Source organism: Aquila chrysaetos, chromosome Z (assembly GCF_900496995.4).
Source record: "Aquila chrysaetos chrysaetos chromosome Z, bAquChr1.4, whole genome shotgun sequence".
Taxonomy (NCBI): domain Eukaryota; kingdom Metazoa; phylum Chordata; class Aves; order Accipitriformes; family Accipitridae; genus Aquila; species Aquila chrysaetos.
Genome location: NC_044030.1, coordinates 65696367 through 65719910, shown reverse-complemented (window position 1 = coordinate 65719910; position 23544 = coordinate 65696367). Strand labels below are relative to the sequence as shown.

Genomic DNA, 23544 nt, shown 5'->3' with positions numbered 1-23544 from the left:
AATTCTCTACCTCCTCCTCTCAGTGCTGCAGGGGGACAGGGAATGGGGGTTGTGGTCAGTTCATCACACCTTGTCTCTGCCGCTCCTTCCTCCTCAGGGGGAGGACTCCTCACTCTTCCCCTGCTCCAGCTTGGGGTCCTTCCCACAGGCGGCAGTTCTTCACAAACTGCTCCAGCGTGGGTCCCTTCCTCGGGCTGCAGTCCTTCAGGCACAGACTGCTCCAGCGTGGGTCCCCTGCGGGGTCACAAGTTGTGCCAGAAAACCTGCTCCAGTGTGGGCTCTTCTCTCCACGGGGCCACAGGTCCTGCCAGGAGCCTGCTCCAGCACGGGCTTCCCACGGGGTCACAGCCTCCTTTGGGAACCCACCTGCTCCAGTGTGGGGTCCTCCATGGGCTGCAGGTGGATATCTGCTCCACCGTGGACCTCCATGGGCTGCAGGGGGACAGCCTGCCTCACCGTGGTCTTCCCCACGGGCTGCAGGGGAATCTCTGCTCCGGCGCCTGGAGCACCTCCTTCCCCTCCTTCTTCACTGACCTGGGGGTCTGCAGGGTTGTTTCTCTTACATGTTCTCACTCCTCTCTCCAGCTGCAGTTTCTGTGCCTGCCACAACTTTTTTCCCCTTCTTAAATGTTTTATCCCAGAGGCGCTACCACCGTCCCGGATGGGCTCGGCCTTGGCCGATGACGGGTCCGTCTTGGAGCCGTCTGGCATTCGCTCTGTCGGACATGGGGGAAGCTTCTAGCAGCTTCTCACAGAAGCCATCCCTGTTGCCCCCCCCCCCCCCCCAAAACCTTGCCACGCAAACCCAATACAGATACTGAGGTCAACTTTGCACCAAAAGCCTGTTAAGGATTGCTATGAGGTATAAGGTTTCAGCTTGGAGGAAGCTTACCAGAAAAATTCAGATGATCAGTCATAAAGAAAAATGAGTGGCAACAGAGATACAAATATCCAATTCTTGTTACGGACTACTTGGAATGCTGATCTCATTGAAACATGCTTCCTAACTTATTTTAAATTTCTTATGTAATTATACTCTGTTTTCAAGTTCTTGTCACTGCACAGTGGTGCCTTTTGTATAAGTTCACATTCAGGTCGAGTTCAGAGAGACTTCATAGCCACCAGAGACAAGACATTGTCCTTCTGCCAATGTGGTTTCGCCCCAAGCTGCAAGAAGGCTGAAGTAGCCCTTGTAAGGGCTATTTGCATTTTTATTACTTGCAGAAAGGAAGTTTTCAGCCAAGCAAAGATATAATTTGAGTTTTCTATGCACAAAGAGGGAACTGGTTTGCTGTAAATAATGATAAGCTAATGTTACTAAGTACTTCTGCACTTTTTATTTGAAGGACTAAATATCCCTTCACAAACAAGAGCCCAAACACAAGTTGCAAGGTTTGGACAAGCTAAAAAACCAAGTGTCAATATGGTCATACCCTTGGTGCGTTTAAAATCACACATGCATACAAGAGTAAGCTAAGACTTAATCCAAAACAGTATTCCACCTTCTGTACATGACCACAAGCTTATATAGTGGCACAGAATCACCAGGTACACTGTTAATTCACAAGACTGTTGCACAGAAACTGGAACACACATGAAAAAGAAGTGCTAAAATTCCATGTGTGGCTGGCTGTCCTCCGTGCACATCTTTAGAACAGGCTTTTATGCAGTCTGAATCCTTTGCCATACTACACCATTTACAGGTGATTATGACCTTTCTTAAACTGCTGCAGCTGCACTGAAGTTCCAGTACAAATGTTAGCATCCATAGGCAAAAAAACTGGATCATGACATAAGCCCATAGCAGAGTTCAAGGAAGAACCAAAACCACCTTGGTTCCTATCAAAGGTAAGGCTAGAACATACACTGTGACCATCTGGGCTGATCTGTTCTGTCACAGAAGTCCCTGAGATTTCCTGAACTACTGCTGAGTTCAGATAGAATACATCTTTTAAGAAGGACATCTCCTGAGGTTAAAACTACTAGAGATGGAAAGCCCATTATAATTTTCATTAAAATCTTCCAATGGTTAACTGCTCATTACTTAGGGAAAATTGTACCACTCCGTCAGTTCTAGTCTGATTTTGTTCAGCTTCAACATGCAGCAATCGGATCCTGTTATGTCTTTGTCAGCTAGATGGAAAAGCCAGGTATTAAGTTTCTATTTCATTGCAGATACTTTTGGACTGCAGTCAATACACTTTTCTGTTTGATAAACCAAACAGAAAAACTTCCTTGCATTACGTCACATGAATCAATGATTTTTCTGGCTCTTCTCTCAACCTTTTCTGTCTACTAACAGCCTTCTTGAATCCTAAACTGGACAAAGCAAATTCCAACAAATATTGTTTCAGTGCCAAATGTATAACTAGTATTGTCTTTGTAGTCCCTAGAGATTTCTCTTTGTATAGCCAAGAATTACATGAGGCGTTTCGACCAAAGCACCATATTTAAGAGTTCATTCACTGTTACCTTCCTTGACAAATCTCTCTGCACCTCTTCATTCCTCCTCCAAATCCCCAAATAAAAACTCGTTAACAGAAGAAAATTTCCAACTAGCATTTTCAGTTTTTCTTAGGTCCATCCAGCAAAACACAAATTTCTAAAGATAAAAAAGGCAACAGCATCATTAGCTTTGCCATAACGTGACTGATGATTAGACTATGAGAATTATCTGCAGACACAGTTTTATTCTGTTATTTGCTAGAGTTGTACCAATACATCTGAGAAGGCTATGCAAGGCAGAGAAAGGGTAACAGAAGTAGTGACACATCTATGGTATAAGACATATTTAAAAAAGGCTGTCTCAAGGTTCAAAAGTAGAGTCAATCAATAACATGGGGATATTTTAGCATTACCCTGAAATGCCAAAATAAAAGTTGTATAAGCATGTACCATAACTGAATGCTTTAGAGATGATCAGAGCCATGATATACAAGGAAACCAAGGAAAACAAATTGGAGGCTTAGACTCCCCTAAAAGAAAACACTGTGTTTGCTAGGGAATTTTATTTCGAGAACACCTTGCTCAGCTGACCTTCAATGGATCCAAATTTGGGTGTCTTCTCTGTTCTTGAGCTCTCATATTTGGTGGGCAGACCAAATGTACAGGTAAAAAGGACAGTCTGCTTTCACTGTTCACAGTTACCCACAAAACATATGTTTGCTTGCCCCCAAGTTACTAAAAAGTCATCTGGACTGCATTAATGACTTACCTTTGTTGCTTATTACATCCCCAATCTTTTGGGTCATCTATGAGTATCATTAATAATTTTGTACAATGTTTGATGCAATTTAAAACAAACATTAAATAACACATGGCCAAAAGCAATTCCTAAAATAACCCTAATATGAATATACTTGCTCAGTGAGAATCCTCCATTTACTATTTTGGTTTTGACAGTCAGTTAACCAATATTCTGTTAATTAACACATCATATTGATCAAATTAGCATGACATATAAAAAGTGTCATGCAGTGGTAAGTCAAGATGTTTGGAAGAAGTCTAAGTGTTACATAAACACTATTGTTATGTAAACACTACATTTTTTTATCAAGTGTGTTGTTTAATAAAACTGGGGTCAGATCTGGTTTTCATATACTCATATTGACCAACATTAGTTCTACTGATTTCCTTTAATAGCTTACATATTGGTTATACATTTTTTGCCTACATGGACACTAGCCAATAATTAATCTGGATTGGCGTCTTTACCCTTTTTACTGCCAGTACATTTAACTTCATCAGATCCTCTGGATTGTCTTTCCCAGTTTCAAATTTATTGAAAAAAACAGTAGCAATACATATAGGTGCTTGGTCAGTTTGAATATAAACACTGAATTAAAGTTACCTGAATGTGTTACTTTAAACCTAGCTTTGATGGCCAACACACTCCTGAGTTGCTGCTGGAATAGGATGTTTTTTCTCACCTTGCAAAGTGATAGAAGTTTGGGGTTTACCTTTATGCTTCAAACATAGAAAAAATATTTAATTATTCAGTCTTTTGTGTTTTACTAGCAACTTTTCCATCATTTCTATAGATACATATGATTCTTAGGACTAACCTAACCCTCCCTAAAATGTACCACCTCTAGCCATGAGGGCAGCAAGGGACATGAGTGATGCTGTGTTCTTTGCAGACGTAATTGCCATTTACAGCACTGACTCACGGGAAGTAGTAACTCTACATAAAATATTCCATCAGACTGGCTGATGTGTTATCCCAAGATGGTGTGTTGAGGCAATAAAGAGCAGTCACTGTTCTGAGCATCTGTTGAAAGGGCAGAGTCAGCTTAAAATCTAGCCAACTTTCAAAAGTTAGTTAAAAGCAGTTCTGTATTTTCCTACACATCTCCTAAACGACTTGTGAAGCTTATTTACAGAAACATGTCTTTCCTGGTATGTGGCAGATGCACACAAAAGAAGAGACTGACTTAAAACAAAAACAGTGAAGTTAACCACAGATAAAAGTGCAGGCAGTGTAACCAGGGAATTATTTTTGTTCAGCATTACTTGCAACAGCTGATATGACTCAATGAGAAAGGTGTAGTTACGCTGACTCTGCTCCTTTCAGAAAGAAGTGACCTGTGGAAAGACATGAAGAAGCAAGCTATAATTCAATCCACCTTCATTGTGCCAGACCATGACTTCCCATATAAAAGATTTCTGCAAGAACATCACAACATGCAGCAACAAAAAATATTTATTAGACTATGTTTGTCAACAATTTGTACCTCGGACAAAGTTAGTGGAGGACTAACTCAGATCTAGAATATCCTTTTATACTCCCCTCCTTACTCCCATTCACCCTGTACCTTTTTTCTTTATATGCAGACAGTAGAACCTTCATCTTGTCTAGGAATTGTCATTCTTTATTTTTTTTTCCAAGTAAACTTGGAAAAAAGATTTTAACTATCTTTGCACTACAGTTGAGCATAAAAGGCTTGTAGTATTTGTATACTTCACACAAAATTATGGTTGTTATGGGGTAGTCAGAATCACCACCAGCTATTAGTATCTATACCATTATGCTGTCACTCATCAAGGTAAGATCTATACAAATAATACCACATATACCCTTGCTGAGATTGGCATGAGTCAAAGTAGTAAATTTTGCATAATTTTCACTCTGCAGATGCTGAAGTGTATTCTCATCCGGACTGTAGTCTGCAACATTGTTTTTCAGTTCTCAAGCTACTTTCAAAGGGTTGTCTTCTGAATGCTAATTTCTGTCTTGTGTTGGCAGATCCATACAGAGCATGTCATGAATGTTGCCATGGTTATACTCTCCATTTAGTAAACAGTATGAAATAAACCCACAGTCAATGGCAATAATGCAACTTAGACCAATCCCCAGGTACTCTTAAAGTGGTTCCTCTTCATTTACACTTCTTAAAATCTGAGTAAGCAGAGATTGCAGTTTCATTTCCAAGTTGCTGGTATAGGGGACACCATCCCTGTTAAGAAGTGCTCAAACTTAGCAAGCAATTTTTCACTCCTAGGACCATCATTGCAGACAAGGCAAGAGATTCTGAGCAAAGGGAAAAAGTTGCCTTCTTCCCCTTAGCAGATGTGGTGGCTGCGACTCATGAGTACCAGATGGAGGTTGTCACCACAGCATCAATTATTGGGAGAGGAAACTGCAACTTTTGCAAGGCCCAGAGCTATTTTAGGAGGATTTTCCCGACGCTAGAATCAGTCCAGGGTGGATCCAATTTCCCTGGCAGTAAATGCCATTTAGAGGGTGGAGTTGGCAAGGGACTGGGTTTATACATTCATCCTTCAAATTTACTCGCATTAGTTCTGCCCTTCTCTTCCTCAGTTCTTCCACTCCTAACTCATATCCTAGTGATTTCTTATATTCTTTTTAAAGATCTCTAGTTTTCCTAGTGAACTTCAAAAGCAGTCATTCAACAGCAGCCAGCAAATTTTTGTTTTAAAAAACAAAAATCAAAGCCTTTATGTTTGCAGAGATAAATTGAAAGGTCAGAGCAGGGTGCAAACCAACTCAGTACTGGTTGTCCAAGTGTGTGTATGGAAAGCTTTGGTGCCTGCGCTGCTGCCCTGAGCACAGTGAAAACTGCGCTCAGGCTTTGCTACTGCTGCTGCTCAGAACCACTGAAACCTCAGAAGAACAAGGTGATTTTTGTGCTGTCTGTAACAAAGCTCTGAGAAGCACATATTAAAATTACTAACTGGGAAGCAGTTCTGAGTTAGGGTACTGAAGAGATTCTTCCATCTTCTCAGACTGGGGGAGCAATAACATAGCATCGGACCTTCACTACAACCAGATGAATTCAGAGGCTCCACAGAGACCTGTCCCTGCCCAGAGGCTCCATTTTTTGGAATCACTGAAAAATGTATTTTACATGAACATACCAGAATAGATTTCTACCCCGCCTGCTTGTGGATCACAACATCCGTAGGATGACTGATGGTGACATCTGCCTAAGTTCACAGTCACAGTATCTGACACAGTATCTCCTGGACCATTTGAATCACACCACACACAGCGCCTGTATCTATTCCCTCTGAAGGACCCCAATACAGCCCAGCAGAGGACAGTGTCTAGCAGTAAGACAGCTGTCCCATAGGTCCTGCCTAATTTATTGAAGCAAAGAAGCATGGATACGTTTTAAGTATCAAGGGGTCCCTTCCTTTTCAGTAGTAAAACTGCCAAATTCTTGCAACTCCTAATACTCTCCTGGAAGAGGCTCAAAGCACTATCTTTCCGGAAATATAAGAGTATTTTGTGCCACTATTATTCCAACTGGTGAAGTGCAGCAGAGGAATATCTCTCAGAATATCTTAATCCCTGGAGCACAAAAGAGGAAAAAGAAGAATGCTACCCCTTTCTATTTAGAACTTAAAAAGTTAGATGCTGTTATTCAGAGCAGCTTGAAAATTTAGATTTTGTTTAGTGACAGACCAGTAGAAAAAAAAATCCTAAATCCCTGTTCCAAGAAAGGGATTCCAGTGAAACGTGGGAGGCTACCGAAATACAAGGAAGTACTGGTTTCTCTGACAACACTTTACTGCAGAGCTCTAACCATAGCTTATCTCTATCTTCTGAATTTGATTACAAGGCTTAGCTTGAGATATTAGCTTTGGTACAATTTCCAAGACTGCAGGACAGGAAGAATAGGAAGAAGGAAGGTAAGTGGATGGAAAGTTTACGGGGCATTAGTTGGGACAGAGCAGAACAGTGTACAATGAACTGGCAGCACCAAAGTATGGTCAAAGGAAGACGGGAAAGAGAAAGAAGGGATAGAAACAGACAAATAGACAATGAAATTAGTTAACAGTTGGGGTATAAAATAAAGGTGAAAGTGTATCAACATCACCCAAGATATATGTCAGTAAACTGTGTTTAGGAAGCTGACTGCTCCAAACAGATGCAGTATTCCATGGCTCAGTCACTTGGTGTTGCAGGGATAACTTGGTAAAACAAGTATGTATCAGTCTAATTAGTATGTAGGCTACAAAATTTCAAATGCTTTCTAAAGCCCCGGGACAAATGCCCAAGTTTTACTTAGTTAAACCCAACCCGCAAAAGTACTTAAGTGGCACTTTGCTTAAGGATGGAGTTGACACCAAATACTGCTACACAGATACAAATAGAAGATGAAAACTTGGGGGCGGGAAGAAGTGAAACCGACTCCTCAAAATGTTATACCCTCACACTAGGTCTTTATTAATTATTCCTCAGTGCATAGTCCTCTTTGACCAAATGAAGCTTAACCAGATAGCACAATATACACAAAAATCGCTGTCTCTCCTCTGAATTATACACAAACCCCCGTATTTAGAGCACTACCTTGTAAGTTTGTCTCTTATACAACCCAAGAAAAGAGTCGTCTGTAAATCCTGACAGGGTGTTTCAGTCCCAGCAAAGCTGGAGGCTGGTTTGCAATATTGTTCAAATACTTGTAAACTAAGTCTTTAAGTACCGGTAGGAATTAAATTTTAAATAGGCTGTTAAGTAAAAAAATCTTAAAATCCAGTTCAGTTTCCCCAGCTTGCTAAATGCAATCACTGGTGACCAAGTTAGGGGAAGCAGAGATTGTACACAAGCTTTTTAAAAGAATGCCAGTTGTTTGAAAAGGAACCATTTAAGTGTTGCTCAGATATCTCTGCCTTTTATCTACCTTTGTACTTTCTGTGGGTCCTCAGTTATAATTTATAAAGGCAGAGAAGTTTGCAGAAGACTGGCAAATATCCTAAGTAATTGCTGGCCAGTTAGCTATACTTTCCTCCTCCTTGCACTGCTGTCTTGGCTGTGCTGGTGGAGAGAAGGAGGCACCAGCACAGCAAGGGTGTGCACACTGATATGCACCGCATCTCTATAGCGCGTGGGCAGGAGCTTCACTTTTTGGTATATTTAAGCTGTTCCCTTGTAAGTACAGCTCTCTTGCCATCACGAATGAATCTGGACTCAGCCTTCTTGAAATGGGGGAAAGAGGGGTTGTTGTTTTTTTTTTTTTTTCTTTTTTTTTTTTCTTTAAAGCCATTTTTAAAGCCTTTTTACCAGCACTTAGCATCCTGGAAAATGCACTTCTGAGAATTGTAGTATATGTTGCTTCTCTTTCTTTGTCACTGGTGAAAATCTAGGTAAGCAATGGCTTTTGTTCCTGATGTTAGTGGATTGAGGTTTGCATGCCCTTCTTCATGCAGAGTTTCTGCCCAAGAATTATTATGTTGCCTGCCACAGCAATGTAATAATTTTGTCTAATGCAAGGAAGTCTAAAGTAAAGCGCAGTTTAAAGGGAGGAAGCCCAAGAAGATAAAAAGGAGGTTTGTTAGTGGAGGATGCTTATCCACAAGAAGGCAATCCAATAATATTTCCTTTTAGACCACCACTCCACTTCACTTTACATTATATGTGCCGAGGTGTTCCTACACATGCCGGTAAACCGATCGGTGGCATTTTGCACCTGATTAACCTCTGAACTGGCCTATCACATTTTTGGTGGAGGATGTCTGACCAGAAGAGGATAAAGCTTTGAGGAATCTTTTTTTTTCTTTTTAAATCACTTTACCACAATTAAGTGTATGTATTTGCAGTAAACACAGAGAATACCTATAAGAAAGTTATTTTAAAACCTGGAGTTTTAATCAAATTTGCTTTTATTTCAGTATTAGAAAATATAATAATTTAAAAAGAAAGTTTACAAAAGCCTGTGAGAGGAATAACATTCTTTTTGCTCTGAGTGTTCATGAATTCTGCAGCGTGGATCTACAGAAGGTCACAACAAACCCAGAGGGATGTTAAATCTAGAGTCCTTTCAGTGACAGGATTTTCTGCTTTTGACTTTTTGCAAATGGTTAAGTGAATAAGTTAAAACTCTGAAGAAAGGTGAGATGCTCTTATTCCTCTATTCCAAGGCTTGGAAATTCTGAACCCTCTAAATCAGTTCAACATGTTTAATTTTAAGAAGTCACTTGCACATTATCATTTTACTTGTAACAGCAATGCTTTTATCCCTGGTAACTTAGTATTGAGCTAAACTCTCCCAACAGATACCTCAACACAAGGCTCCTTATAAGGAAGGAATAATTCATTCCCAGGGTCTATTCTCAATAAACGTAAACTGAATGTGCTCATTCCTTGAGGAAATACAGAGCAGCATTAATTCATGCAGCTCTGGGAGTATGGCACACACAATGCCTTTCCCTTCAGTCCATCTCAGAATGACTTCATACTTCAAGTATCAAGCCACAAAAAGGGAGAGGACACAGAAATGAATGTCAAGAGGATTTAGCTCAAATTGAGATGTTTGTATCTTTTCATTATTCTAGAATACTGGTAAAGCATGCTTAGCACTTTAAGTACATTTTCCTAAATGCTTTTAGATTCTAGCCTCTGACTCTAGTTTTGGAATCATCGTGGAATTCAATTAGAATAAAAAGCTGCACTTTGAAAGGGCTCATTCAGTGCTGCTCGTTTATTTTCACTTTAATAGACAGACTCTAAAGAGCTGGCAATATTTATCCTAGAGTATTTCATTTAAAAGGCTAGTAAAAGGCAAATGTTCTTTTTTTAACTCCTTAAATTAAAAATAGTTTCTGAACATAATGAAGGAAACTACGTTAAGAAAACATTGCAAAACCGAAGATACTCACCAGCTACATTGTTTTCTTCACTGACCAATCTTAAGATGGTAACTTCATGGACACTCATGAGTAACGTCTGTTTTTACTGTATTTGAATTTCCAGAGTCACTACACTGCAAAGTGCGGGGATATTCACTACCTTTACCTACAGCAGTGTTTTTCAAATTTCATTTCAAATGATAAATGTTAGAGTACATTTGTTATCTGTAAAACCTATAGCTTTTTTATAAGAACTGAAGTACCTAGCTATCTAAGAACGCTTAAAGAAACATGATAAAAAAGATGTGGTTTAGCATTGTAAATTCAGCTGTTTCAGCAGGCCCATCCATCTTTCTTGTATTTGATTATTTTAGTGCTGTCACCTCAAGTAATTTTTCTTGTGTTTTTGTTTTTTTTTTTTTCTTAAAGCTCTGGCTCTGAGACTGCCCTAGCCTCCGTTTCTGAGTTTCCTCCTCTTTATCTCTGACCCGCTACCCTCCCAGCGTTTAGAAATATTTTATGCAGCACATGAATCCAGATTCTTGTTCAGCTTCAATGCAGGAATGCTGAGTCTCATCTTTCCAGATAAGTTTTAACCACCAGGGTGACTTGTGTTGGCCAGCATTAGGTTGCCTGCCACCCATTTTTCTACATTTAGACCATTATTTCCTTCATAGAAAGACAACTGTGCAGCCGTATGCGATCTTTCTTTTAAATTAGCACAACTGGTAGAATGCTACAAGCCCTGTATGTTTTACTGGAATGAACAAAAATGACTGCAAGTGGCTTAATGCTGTGAAAGACTATTAAGAAGGAATTTCACTGAGTGGTGGGCAATGGTATTTTTCCAAGCAGCTCATAGAATAGTCTTTGATTACATGCAGGAAGTTAACCAAGTTAAGGTTGCTGTTTTCCAGCCATTCCTTTCTTTCTGCATAGCTCTGGAATACAGACCTCCCAAAACCGTGAGGCAGAAAAAGAGGAAATGACTGCCCAGCTCAGCAAGGTCTTTCCACAAGAAGAACATCCACTGAAAGAAAAGCTAACTAGAAGTTAAACCACAGTTCAGGTATGGCTTTAACACATACTAATTTCTTCCCTGGAGTTAACACATCTTCCCACTTGCTTTCAGAAAGTGAAAGGAACTCAAGGGGCAAAACTGGCAGGACAAAGGAACTTCAGCCTCAGATGATAATTTTCAAGCCATTATGGTGCTACACCAGTGCAGAGGGAGCCCAGGGAGAAGCATACCTGATGCTTATGGCAGAATGTCAAGAGCGCAGATGCCATTACCTCTTCATGTGCTCCCTAGCCCAGAAATAAAAAAGCTTCACCAGCATCCTGTGTAGCTATTAATATTCATGGACTTAATGGGAAGTAGCTATTCCTGCTGAGTGGTAGACGGATGAAAGAGGTACATCTATGGGCTTTTCCACTTGCTTTTCTCTGGGATTTCTTAAGAGAATGTGGTAATTTCTGCCCAGATCTGAAGAGACAGAAGAACGACCAAGTTGAGATGACTGACACATGGGCTACTTCTGCTTATTATGGATGTTTTGTTGTTCATTGGCATTCCTCTCACTCTTCTTATTTCTCAATTTTTACTGTAAAGCTTCTTTACTATGAAGGGAAGAATTCTTCCAGTGGCATTAGTGTGTTATTTTTATTGCAGCAGGTGGCTAAGACCTGGTAAAGAACAGCCATTACTCAATTTAGAATAGCATTTTTACTGACTTGCTAGACACTTGTTTAAAACAGAAATAGCACTAGAACAACAGAGAAGAAAAATTGCTTCGAGATGTGAACAGTTATTAAGAAAGAGTAAGTCGTAGGGCAAAAATTAAATATAATTTTCCTCTGGTCTCATACACATGCAATCATGAAGTTTTTTTACCTTCTACTTATTCTGTTTCTCTGCTTTCAGAAATATTGAAATCAATACCATATTAATAGTAAAAGAACGTACTACCTCCTCATCTCTGGCCTGTAGCATTCAGGCTCCCTAACACCTCCAAAACTGAGTTGGAGTTAAGTTTATAAATCCAGTAGATCGCTTGTAAAATGCATGCCTAAAATGAGGAAGAAGCCAGCTAATATCCCAGCAAGGTATCAGTGGACTTATGAAACTGTTGCCTCAAGAGTAACTCTTTTGTGCAGTCTATACTCAGAAGCACAAGCATCAGTTTAAACTCATTTCTCACCCAGAAGGTAGCTCTCACGATCCCAAAGAAAAAACAACTTGTAGTATAAACAAAAAATAAACTATGCAGAACATAGTTCAGGCCCTGTCTGTAGTCTGCAGTTCAAACTCCTTCGTTAAAAAACATCAGTCATTTTCTTAGTATGAGCAACTGACAGCAGAAAAGGCAAAAAAAAGTTCTATATCTAGACATAAAAAAAATTCTCTGTGAAATTTCAAATCAGTGCTACCATCTAAGAGCTTACAAGCATATAAAAAAGCCAATAGTTGCATATTCTAAATCAACTTCAGGTCTCTGCTGATCTTTCTTTAAAAATCAAAGTCAGCAAGTCTAATACGGTTCATTCAATTCCCCATCCATTTTTAATGGAAAATGCAGTTTCTGCAAAGCGCTTCAATCCCCTGTTCAGAAAATAAGCTATTGTTCCAGCCAGGGGTTTTGGTGGAAACAAAAAGTAGATGTCGAGTTGACTTGTAACTTGACGTGATTTGTACTTCTTAGATCTTAACGCCCGGCACACTCGACATTTTTTCGCTGCGTTCCCTGATGAAGCCACCTCCCGCCTGCGCACCTCCCAGCTGGAGACTTGCATTGCATCATGGAAAATGTAGTCTAGCTGGGTAAACCAGCCTACGTGAACGAAGCCACTAGGCACAAAAATTACGGCTTCTGCATTACGTGCTAGCAAGTGCTGTTCGGTGTTAAATCCAAGCCAGATGAATAAGTATTGTTTCCAACAGCGAGTCGCCAAAAATGCCACTTTCAAGCTAAGGTTCCAAAATATTTAATTAATAAAAAAATGATGCGTCAAAGTCTCTCTCCATAGGAAAGACGGTAACGGCTTTATTTGCTAGCCCTGATCCTTATTGTATAGTATTTTCGTAATGTCTTACATCAGCAGCGTGGCTGTAATTAGGGCCAGAACTCCCTGCTACAAGCAGAGGTCGCATTTGGTGTTCACCCAGTGCTATACAGGAGCCCGGTACCCTCCTCAGATTGCCACTCTGGTTCATTTTCTCTCTCTCTCTCCCCCCCCCTTCCTCCCCCCCTCCCCCCCGGAAGGCCATTTAATTTGAGGAGTCGGTACGACCCCGAATGGTATGCTTTTTAACGAGCACAGAAAAATAGAAGGAATCCTTTCGGCTTTACGCCCTGCTGCAGCCGCACCGCTTGCTAAAAATTAACCGGGACAGATGGCCAGCACCAGCCTTTCCGCAGAACCTTTCCGACACCGAGGCAAACACAACGCGCTAATGGCGTTCAGTTGACTCACCGCGGGTCTGTGGCGCCCAGCCCTTCACCTTGGCCCGCCGGAGCGGTTCCGAGCCCGACCGTCTGCGAAGCGAACCGGGAGCTGCCACCGGGCTGCCGGCCCGCGCGCGCCGGGCACCCCGCGGCCCGGCGGCCCCGGCTACCGTATTCCCTCTAACAGAGGGGAAGGCGCTGGGGCGCGCCTCACTCGGGTACCTCACGGGCTTGTGGCGGGCACGCCTGGCCGGGGAGGGGGTGGTGGTGGCACCCCACCCCACCCCGGCTCCTGTCCCACAGGCGGGCTGAAACGGGCGAAGCGGGCCCGTTTCAGCCCGCCTCTGAGGCAGGAGCCCAGGCCTTTTCTCCCGTGTGGGCCTCCCCACCCCACCCCTGCCCTGCCCTGCCCTCCGAGACTCCCCCGCCGCAGCTCTCAACTCCCGCGGAGCCCCGGCGAAAGGGAGGCGCTCGCCCTGCGCCCCCTCCAGCGGGCGAGGCGCCGGAGGCGTGCCGGCCCCCGCCTTTCCGCCACCGAGGGCGTCCGCCTCAGCCGTTACCGTATTTTCCGGCCGCGAGGCGCCGTTCCCCCCGCCCTGCCGGCTTTCCCAGCAGAGGTGACCGGGTTGAGGCCGCGGCGGCCCCGCCCCCGCATTCCATTCCCTATATGGTGGCAGAGAGGGGCGCCGCCGGCCACGCCCCCTTTTCCCACCACGCGCGCGGGGCGCGCCCAGGCTTGCGCGCGTGACATCAGCGGGAGGGGGTGTGTGTGTGTGAGGGGGGCGGGGGGGGATGGCGGCAGGAGCGCGCGCCACCCCCTCCACCGCCCACCCCCCGCCAGCGCGCGGAACGAGCCTTCCTCGGGCCGTTCTATTTACGTTTGTGACGCTGATTTGCATAAGGCACCGCCCCGCCCCCCCGCGGTTGGCTAAGCGCCCGGCACCGCCCCCGCCGCCAAATAAGGGCAGAGGGGGTGTGTCCCGCGGGGGCTCGCGGCCGTTCGCTGCCTTCCTGGAGCCGTTTATAGGGTACAGCCACTTCCGCTGTCTGCTTAGAAGCGGCGCGATCATGGCGGAGCGCGGACAGCTCCCTCCCCCCGCCAAGCGCCTCTGCTGCAGACCCGGCTATGGCTCGGGGTGCAGGCCGGGCCAGCGGGCGGGCGGCGCCGGACCCGGCAGCGGGGCGCTCTGCGCCGGACCCTCCTCCGCAGCCGCCGCCGCCGCCGCCCTGGGGCTGCTGCCGCTCGGCAAGACCCAGAGCCCCGAGTCCCTGCTGGACATCGCGGCTCGCAAGGTGGCGGAGAAGTGGCCCTTCCAGCGGGTGGAGGAGCGGTTCGAGCGGATTCCGGAGCCGGTGCAGCGCAGGATCGTCTACTGGTCCTTCCCCCGCAGCGAGAGGGAGATCTGCATGTACTCCTCCTTCAACACCGGCGCCGAGGACCCCGCCGCCGCCCCCGGGGGGGGCCGCCACCGCGCCCGGCGGGGCCGCGGACGCCGCCGCGGCCGCCGACGAGAACCGCCTGCCCTTCCGCAGGGGCATCGCTCTGCTCGACGGCGGCTGCGTCGATAACGTCCTGCAAGTCGGTGAGTCACCGGCCGGGGCCGCGCTCCGGAGCCGGGCCGCCGCCACCCGGGCAGGGCGCCGCCGGCCTCCCCCGCCGCCGGTCTCCCCCCCCCCCCCCCCCCCCCGCGTGTCACCCGCCTGCCATCCGGGCAGCCGCCGGCCGCCTGCCTGCCCGCCGCGGCCCCGGCGGCCGGAGCCTCCCCTGGCAGCCCCTGGCGGGGCCGGGGGGGGGCTTGGGGCGGGTGTCCGGCAGCGCGGGCGGGGAGCTGCCCCCCGCCCGCCACGGCCCGGCCCGTAGGAGCCCTCGGCTCCCCGGCCGTAATGCGGGCCGGGCAACTTCCTCCGCCGCTCTCCTCCCCCGAGCGCCCAGGGCACGGAGTAACTCCCTCGCTCCGTGACACGGCCGCGGACCCCGCCGCCGGGCCGGCCCCCCCCCCCCCCCCGCCTGTCCCTTTAACCACCCCCCCCCCCCCCCCTCGCACCGCGCCGTGCTCGCTCCCGGTAATCCAGCCCGTGTAATCCCGTTTGGCTCTGCCCCCTCCCAGCGCCCACCCCCGGTAATCCGGGTCATCGCTTTACCCCGAGCCACAATAGCGAGGAGATGCCGCCCCCCCCCCCCCCCCGCCATCCCGGGGGGGACCGCCGGTGGAAATGAATCAGCAGAAGGGCGGCCGGCGGGGGAAGGAGCGGGGGGCGGGACGCGCCGCGGTCCAAAATAAAGACATAAATGCGGTGCGAGACCCCGGCAGCGGGTGTGCGGCGGGGGGGGGGGGGATCCGCGAACAAAGGCATTTCTAGGGCAGCGGCGGCGAGCCGGAGGGAGGGGGCGCGATCCGCCCCGCCTGAGGGGGTATGGGGGGTTGGGGGGGTTGCTTTGGGATGAGCCGCTTCGTGACAAGGTGGTGGGGGGGGGAAGCGCTGCTCTTCCTCCTCCAGGAACAATACCCCCCCTCCTCTTCCTCCCCCCCCCCCCCAGCCCCGCCGCCTGCCGCTGCTCTTCACCCGCTGCGGGCGACCCAGCTTAACTCCTCCCTGCCTGTGTTTAAAGGGCTGCAGAGGTGGGTACCCCCCACTTTTGGGGGGCTGTCTGCCGGCGGCGGCTTCCCCCCGCCGGGGGGGGGGGAAGCCGCCCCCGGCAGACAGCCGCCCCCCCCCCCCCCCCCCCCCCCCCGCGGTGGGTGATGCTCTTTGTGCGACCCGGCCACTTTGTTCTCATTTTCATGTTTATTTGTGTCCTTCCCCCCCCCCCCCCCCCCCAGTTTTCTGTAGCTTCCCCTCCTCCTCCCCCGAAAAGGGGAAGCCAGACAAAAGAGGCTGCTGTTCGCCTTTTGTTGGCGGCGGTGGTTCGGGGGGTGTGTGGGGGGACGCCGGGATCCCCTCCTCCACTCTCCCCCAAAACCTCCGTCCTGCCCGCTGCGGGATTGATTTGGCAGGCATCTTACAAACGTGCCATCGTTTTTTTTTTTTTTTCCGAAGGGAAGCCGTGTCCCTGCTTCTAGGCTCAGTGCCCTTCCCTTCTGCCTAAGGGGGACTTCAATTTTTTTTTTTTTAATCTAATTAACTTTCTCATAAGTTTCATCTTTTGGCTTTCTCTTTCCAAAGGTCTGAGGCGCATCTGTGGTTCCTCAGGACTGGCAAAACCAGAACTAGGGCTTTTTTAGTTTGGTTGGCAGTGCTGAGATTATTATATTTTTTTTTTCCCTTTTGCTTGCACTTGATTCTGTTTGCAGGCGATGAGGAATGACAGGAGTGCACATAGGGAGGGTTTCTTGGCTGATTACATTTAAGCCAGGAATTCACTGTGAAAATAAAGCCAAGGGGTGATAAATAAAAGATGCAATCTTCTCCAGGAGACAGACACCCAGCGTGGGCTTTGCTTCGCTTGCTTTCAGCAGTGGAATAGGCCTCAGTGAGTAGTTGTGAAAGAAAAAAAGTAACTTTTTGTATGGCTTCAAGGGGCGGGGGGCATTGAGTAATGTTGGCAAGGGTCAATGTGAAGAAAGAAAATATGCATAAATACAACTGAAGTGTTGACTGCTGCTTCTGGAGCCCTTAAACGCATTCCAAACAAATGCTATACCTACTGCTGAAAATACATTTGCTTTGGTTTTTTTTTTTTTCCCCAACCTTATGTGAGCCTCCTTTGGAACGCTGCACAAAAATAGTAGTGGAAACTGGTGATATGAAACATGTCAGTTGTTTTGACAGAGGCCTTTGGCTTGCCTGGCGAGGGAGTCGTGGAGCACTTGGGTAGGCTGGGTCCTGCTGTAGGAAGGTTCTTGTGTAATGTGGGTAGGTAGCTGTGTCATTAGGGCCAGCTCTTGCTGGCAAGATACTCCTTGTGAAGCAGAAAGGTGCAACTGTTAAAGCCAATTCAACTGGAGTGAGTTATATTGGGTGGAGAATGGAATTGGTTCCTTATAATACAGCTGAATATGTAGCATTGAGGAAAACTTTGAGTTTGTGTAAGTGCATGTTTAGTGACCATATAAATGTGAACTTATGTTCTTTTCAGTATGAGTAATGGAAACTCCGTAAATGTTTACTATTGTACTATGGAAAAGTGCAATTATTGGACAAAGTAGATTTTATTACATATCAATTCTAACAGCCTTACTTGTAACCCTAAGTATTACTATAAACAGGGAATGCAGGATTTGATTTCTGAGGGAGACGAATAAATTTCAGTTCAGTGGTAGTTAAATGGAACCCTTTGCTTCTGAATGTTACTTTTTTTCTTTTTTTAGTCTAGCCCTGAATAAACATTCCGACAATTTTATCATGGGAGCTCATTTCAAGTGGGAGAATTTCAAAAATCTTCTGTCTGTGGTCTGCTAAAAATCTTCATGTGATCCTGCTTAGTCCCCCCCAACTCATGCATGTGATGGAAAGAAAATCTTAAATAAAAGGAAGATGACACATTGGTGATATGCACAAATAATGTTCTTAATAATCAAGCAGTAAAGTTGTCTGTTAGCCTATTTTGAAGTTGAATGATATTGTCCTAGCACAATAATTAGCGTCACTTAATTTTGAAAGATTTTTCTCCAGAGAAGTTGGCTTCAAAATTCCATTTGCATCTAATTTATTGATGTGTTTATAGCTTTTTGATATGTTTCAATTAGACATGAAGGATTTTTTTTTTTGGTTTATTTAAAAAAAAAAAAACCAGAATGTGGGCTCCTAAAGCAAACCTTTCCAACTGCATAAAACAGATCTTTTCTACCATACAAGTTTTTAATTTATTTCAAACCAAGTATTTTTAGTAAAAATTGCAGTCTAAACGTGAAAGCACTATGTGAGTAAATACAACAATCTGGAAGGTAAATTAGAAATTGACTGTGTTTCATTTGGCCAAATTTGTGAAGGTGCCAGGAGCAAGCAGACAGTTTTAGATGGTGAAGTGTATATTTGGTTTCTGAGGTTTGTCCTGAATTAGTATACAGTACTGTATTGTCGTCACAGCTGTGGCTGTCAAGGTTAGGAAGAGGTGTGATCCCTCAATAACATAGTTGACCTGGCAAGAGCCCTTAATGCAGGAGAAGGAAAAAAAAACCCTGTGCCTCTGCTGGTATGACTCTTCTTGCTTGGGGAAAGACGGAGGCTGCCTTCATGGTAGTGCTGTAAAGGTCGGCTTTACCGCTGTAGCTGCATCCACATTAGAAGTACTTGAAGTGGTTTTTTGATATGTCATATACGTACTTCTAGAGTATCCTTGTCTGTCTGTAATTTGAGGTCGGTTTGTCTGTGTTGCATAGACCCTGCTTGCTCATACAGATCTTCGTTTAAGGCGTTACAGTCCTTTCCACGGCAGTATGAGGCTTTGTAATTACGGTAGACATGCCTCTTAGGTATGAATGGCAAGGGAGTGAGTTGGAGGGAAGAGACTCCTAGGGAAGGAAAATAATGTAAAGAATTAATTGACTGGCACTTATCACAGCTCTAGAATTTAATGTTAATATTGTGAGCTAGGAAACTGCCGTGTCTGTGGAAGAGGTTCAGTGAAATGGCATCATCAATGTGGAGCTGCAGACTTGTTTTTCTGAGGCCCCTTGGTGATATGTGATCGGGGGATGTAACCAAAATACTTTTTAGAGAAAAACAAAGTAAAATTTCTGAAGTGTAAAATAATGGTTGGAACCCCCTGGATGTTTCTTTCGTTGATTCTTAAATGAAGGTAAAGACTTGCGAATTCCGCCCTCCCCCCCCCCCCCCCCCCCCCCCCCCAATTTTCTTTTAATGAGAAGTATTTATCTTCTGACTCAGAGGTGCTATCATCTATTACTACAGCTGATTATTCCTCCCCTTTCTTATTTTTTCCTTTTTAAATATGACCTAAAAGTTGGTGATTGCTTTCAAAACCAGGAGAAGCCATTTTTTCACCAGGAAGAATAGGAAGCTTTACATGACCATGTTGGTAACTGCTGCATGTAATTTTGGTGGAATGTGCATTGTAGTTGGCAAATTTTAGATCCTTTTAATGGAAGATGATTCTAGTCAGTTTTTTGTTCTTTCTAGCCATCTTTACTCAAACTAATGTGAAATTGTGGAGCAAGTGAAACAAATGTAATTTCTCTTATTTCAAGGTTTAGTTGTTTGAGTGCCAACAGTGTAATGTGAAACACCTTTCCGTTGATAAAACCATACCAACTATGTTATTAGCAAAGCTGGCACAAACGTTTTTCTGCTGTGAGTTGAAATGCGCCTTTTAATAAACGTGATGATCTTCAATGATGCATGCAAGATATATCTAGTTGTTGATGAAACCTGTAGGACACACGGATTTAGTAAAAAATATTATTTAACGCAAGTAATACTAGCTTGCATGACAAAATGAAGGCTGTCATTTGTGGAGAGGCAAGCACTGTGTTTTGCATTAAATTCTTGGTGTCCTATGATACCAAATTGTCCTCGTATGTGTAGTGACCTTTTTCCAATGGAAAAAGGTTGTGTTAAACTCTGCCTGTTTGAGAAGTTTATCTGCTGACATGCCAAAGGAACAAGCATGGTTTCCTCCACAGTCAGCCTGAAGTTGGGGTTTGGATAGGAATGTATGACTAAAACAAGTAATCCAGAATTTGTTAATACGATATTGTGGTAGGGGAGTAAACAAATGATGTCTGACTTTTTGCTGGACTTTTTTTGACTTAGTTCCAAGACTACTAGTGTTGCAAAAATATCTTAATTGATTCCAATTTCAGTTTGCTTTAAGAAATAGCTAGCAAAATTTCCAAGTTCTAGAACAGAAACAAGTAAACTAATTTTAAAATATTTCTTCCTGAAAGGGAGACATGTGAATGCATTCCAGTTTCCTTGTTAGATTTGGAATGCAATGCATTAATTAGGGAATGTGCAAGCTATTTTCAGTGCGTGTGCTCTGATGTACTATCCCTGACCTTGAATAATTTCTTCAGAAACCCTAAAAGAAAAAAAAAGGGGGGGGGGGGGGGAGAAGGAAAAAAGCCTTCTTTCAAGACCAGATCACTAAATGTGGAAAACTTTTTGTAAATTTGGCTTCTGCCTCTTTTCAGTCTTTCTGAAAATATCTAATCTAGATTTCAAGAGAAAGTAAGCATTTTAGAGTGATTTCAAGATATGAAAATAAAACTTTTATGCTACCTTTCTATGTAATTATGAATAGTAGGATGAATGTAATAGGACAGTGTCAATACTGCTCTAGAATTTACTTGGTTTTTAAGGAGAAAATGAATTGTAAATCACTTTCCATCACAGTTTTTAAAACAAGGAATCTTCTTTTCTATAGAAGTTTTTTATTGGGTTGACCTAAAAAAATTTTTCATTGTTTGTTTTAGGTCAGTTTTAATGTTTCTCATGTTTCATTTTTCCCCTAACTTCAAGGCTTTCCTCACTTCTAAGAAAACAATTTTCATTTTCAAAGCTTGCTTTCTGGTTTAGAAAGTGATTCCATCTCTGTATGTGATCAGATGTTTTGGTATGTAGTAATTCTTGAATTTGAGCCAGTTGTCATGCCAGCAACTGATGCTTGCGTGTGCTCTGTCCCTCCCTCTACTCTAACTTTCAGAGAAGATCAATTAGTTAAAAGCAAAATCTGTGTGTGAGGGTAGGCTGGAACTATTTAAAAGTCAGCATTGGACAAACTGGTTTCCTTTAAAAATCAGTAGCTAGTTGCTGTGTTTTGCTGTATCACTTGTTTGTTTGTTTTTTTTTTTTAAATGAACCCGTTAAAATTGAACCCTTACATAAGACTCTGGTAAAGGTCTAATTTAAAAAATATAACCTAATTTGGGTGAAAAGAAGTATATTATCATGTACAGTAGTTCTTACTGGTGAAGGATAAAGTATATTAGATGGCACACCGTAAGATATGTCTGCACGGGTTCAATTTTAGTGTCACCTGGTGTCTAGGTAATCTAGTTTTGTCAAGACAAAGTGTGAAGTTTTGTAGTAGTGTAAACAAAATATGCATGGAAAGTTATGGTAGTATAAGAATGCAGCTGACATCCCTGAAGTTGCTTTCTCTTTAGCTGTTTTTCTTTGGGGACTAGGTGGGAGAATTTACTGCATCTTTAAAAAAAAAAAAAAAAAAAAAGAGAGAGAGAGAGAAAAGAAAAAGGACCACACTATTTTAACTGACTAAAGCTATCCTAATTTATGAATATGCTGTCTGTGACAGGAACTAATTTGAAATTTTAAAAAGCTTTCATGTGCAACATGGGTACAGATTTAATGTGAATTCTGATTGCCTGGAATGCAGTCAGCCTGACAGCATGTGAATACTTGAGTACTGTCCAACAACTGCACTTGTTGTTCTGGGAGATCTGTCTCCTTGAACTTCCAGTTTTTCCTCTTGGTTTACTATCTAAGACTACCTATGTAAAATGCTTCTCTCGGCTGGATATGTATGCAGCCCTTGACATGGCTTCATAACCTTCTGTGACCTGGATCACTAGAGATGTTGGCTGGTACTGTACGCTGGTTTGCATTCGCCTTCTAGCTACATGCCAATTACTGTGATTTATGTGATGCCCTTGCGGTGCGTTACCCTGCTGTCCTCTGACAAAGTAGCAATACACATCCAGGCTTTGTTGCCTTGGCCCTGCTATTGAAGACCAGGACATCTAGAAAACTTGTGATGTAAGTCACTATCTTAAAATAGTTTTTTCTGACTTAATTCCGCAAATGTGCAAACAGACCAGAGGAATGTAGCCTTCTAATAGTAACTACAGTGCAGAGAATGCCTTTGTGGTTAAGTCAGAACTGATAAAAGGCCTGTTGTAGGAGCTTGAGCGGTCATACAAAAGACTTTTTCTGGTTTGACACATTTCAGTATAGACTGAAGTATCTCCTAACGTGGGCTTTTTACCAACACTTTATTAAACTCTTCTGAAAAATGAAAAAATATTGTGAAAGAGGGGAATCTTTAACAGCGTTTAAAGTATATTTTAAGGTAATTGTGATGCGCACCATCACACACTTTAAAAAGGAGAGCTTAATCTTTTTTTATTATTATTATTTTTTACTCTAACCTTCTACTCTTTGTTGCAAGCGAGTGCATTTGACAGTCTTGAAATACCAGGAAATTTTTGCTTTGGAAATGCATGGGCAATGGCTGAGAAGGTCTGACGTTAATTGGAAGGATGCAGTAAAACCTGTCAGTAAGTTTAAATTCACAGTAGTAGAGCTAGCTGATCAGATAAATCGGAAGCTCATTTACTGAATTAATGTGCTGAAAATTCAGGTGACTTACCTTTTTGTCCTGCTTTATTTAATAATCTGCCTGTTTACATAAGTCATCTTTCATTGTTAATTGGTGTCAGACCTTTAATACATTATGGGATTGTTGGAAAAATAAGTGGGGGAAAATGGCATAATAGGAAGAAATTTCACAGAGGTAGGCGTTAATATATATCTTTATTGTGTCTTTTTTTTTCCTGACAAAAGTTAATTGCATTCAAATGATCGTTTTAAAGGCTGGGAAAATCAAATGTTGCATAGCTGTATGACTTCTAAGAAATGAGACACTTTGTTGTACGTGTGCCAAGTTTAACTGCTAACTAGTTACTGACAGCCGGTAGTAATGCAAATACAGTGCAGGAATTGTGCAGCTGACTACAATGTTTAATTTATAATGACTAATGAAATAAAGAACATTCGACCATTCAGGCACTTAAAATTGGATAAACTGTTTTATAAAGTGTGAGACAAATTTACAATCTGTAATAGAGGATCAAGTTTGCATGTATTCTAATTATTTTCGTATTTTTAAACCTGTGTTAAAAGCAAGGGTTTGGGTTAAAGGCTTTTACTAGCACTGGCTCTCTCGGATTTGTCTCCTTATGCTTAAAGTTTGACTCTTTCTTATTTTATACTAGTGGCCTGCCTTCTCTCTGCAGAGCAGTGTTCAGCTATGTGTGCAAGGCATAGTGGCAGCACAAACTAATTTCAACAAATTGGCTTCTAG

The 23544-nt window shown here is 43.7% G+C and overlaps 1 protein-coding gene and 1 long non-coding RNA gene across 3 annotated transcripts in view; one reads left to right on the top strand and one right to left on the bottom strand.

Moving 5' to 3' along the window:
* Positions 1 to 718: 718 nt before the first annotated feature.
* Positions 719 to 13772, bottom strand: LOC115336444. 2 transcript variants are annotated; one of them, XR_003921778.1, is made up of 3 exons: positions 13567 to 13772; positions 3851 to 11578; positions 719 to 2602 (listed from the first exon to the last, which is right to left on the bottom strand). It is a non-coding gene; the product is annotated as an uncharacterized LOC115336444 (long non-coding RNA). The 2 variants fall into 2 exon arrangements; XR_003921777.1 differs by lacking the exon at positions 719 to 2602 and having other exon boundaries at positions 3758 to 11578.
* Positions 13773 to 14597: 825 nt separating this feature from the next.
* The window catches only part of ZSWIM6 (zinc finger SWIM-type containing 6), a 111384-nt gene continuing 102437 nt past the window's right edge, over positions 14598 to 23544 (top strand). The window contains 2 exon segments of the mRNA XM_030003334.2: positions 14598 to 14998; positions 15000 to 15121. Of these exon segments, the coding sequence (XP_029859194.2) occupies positions 14607 to 14998; positions 15000 to 15121 (514 nt within the window). The 5' untranslated portion in view covers positions 14598 to 14606.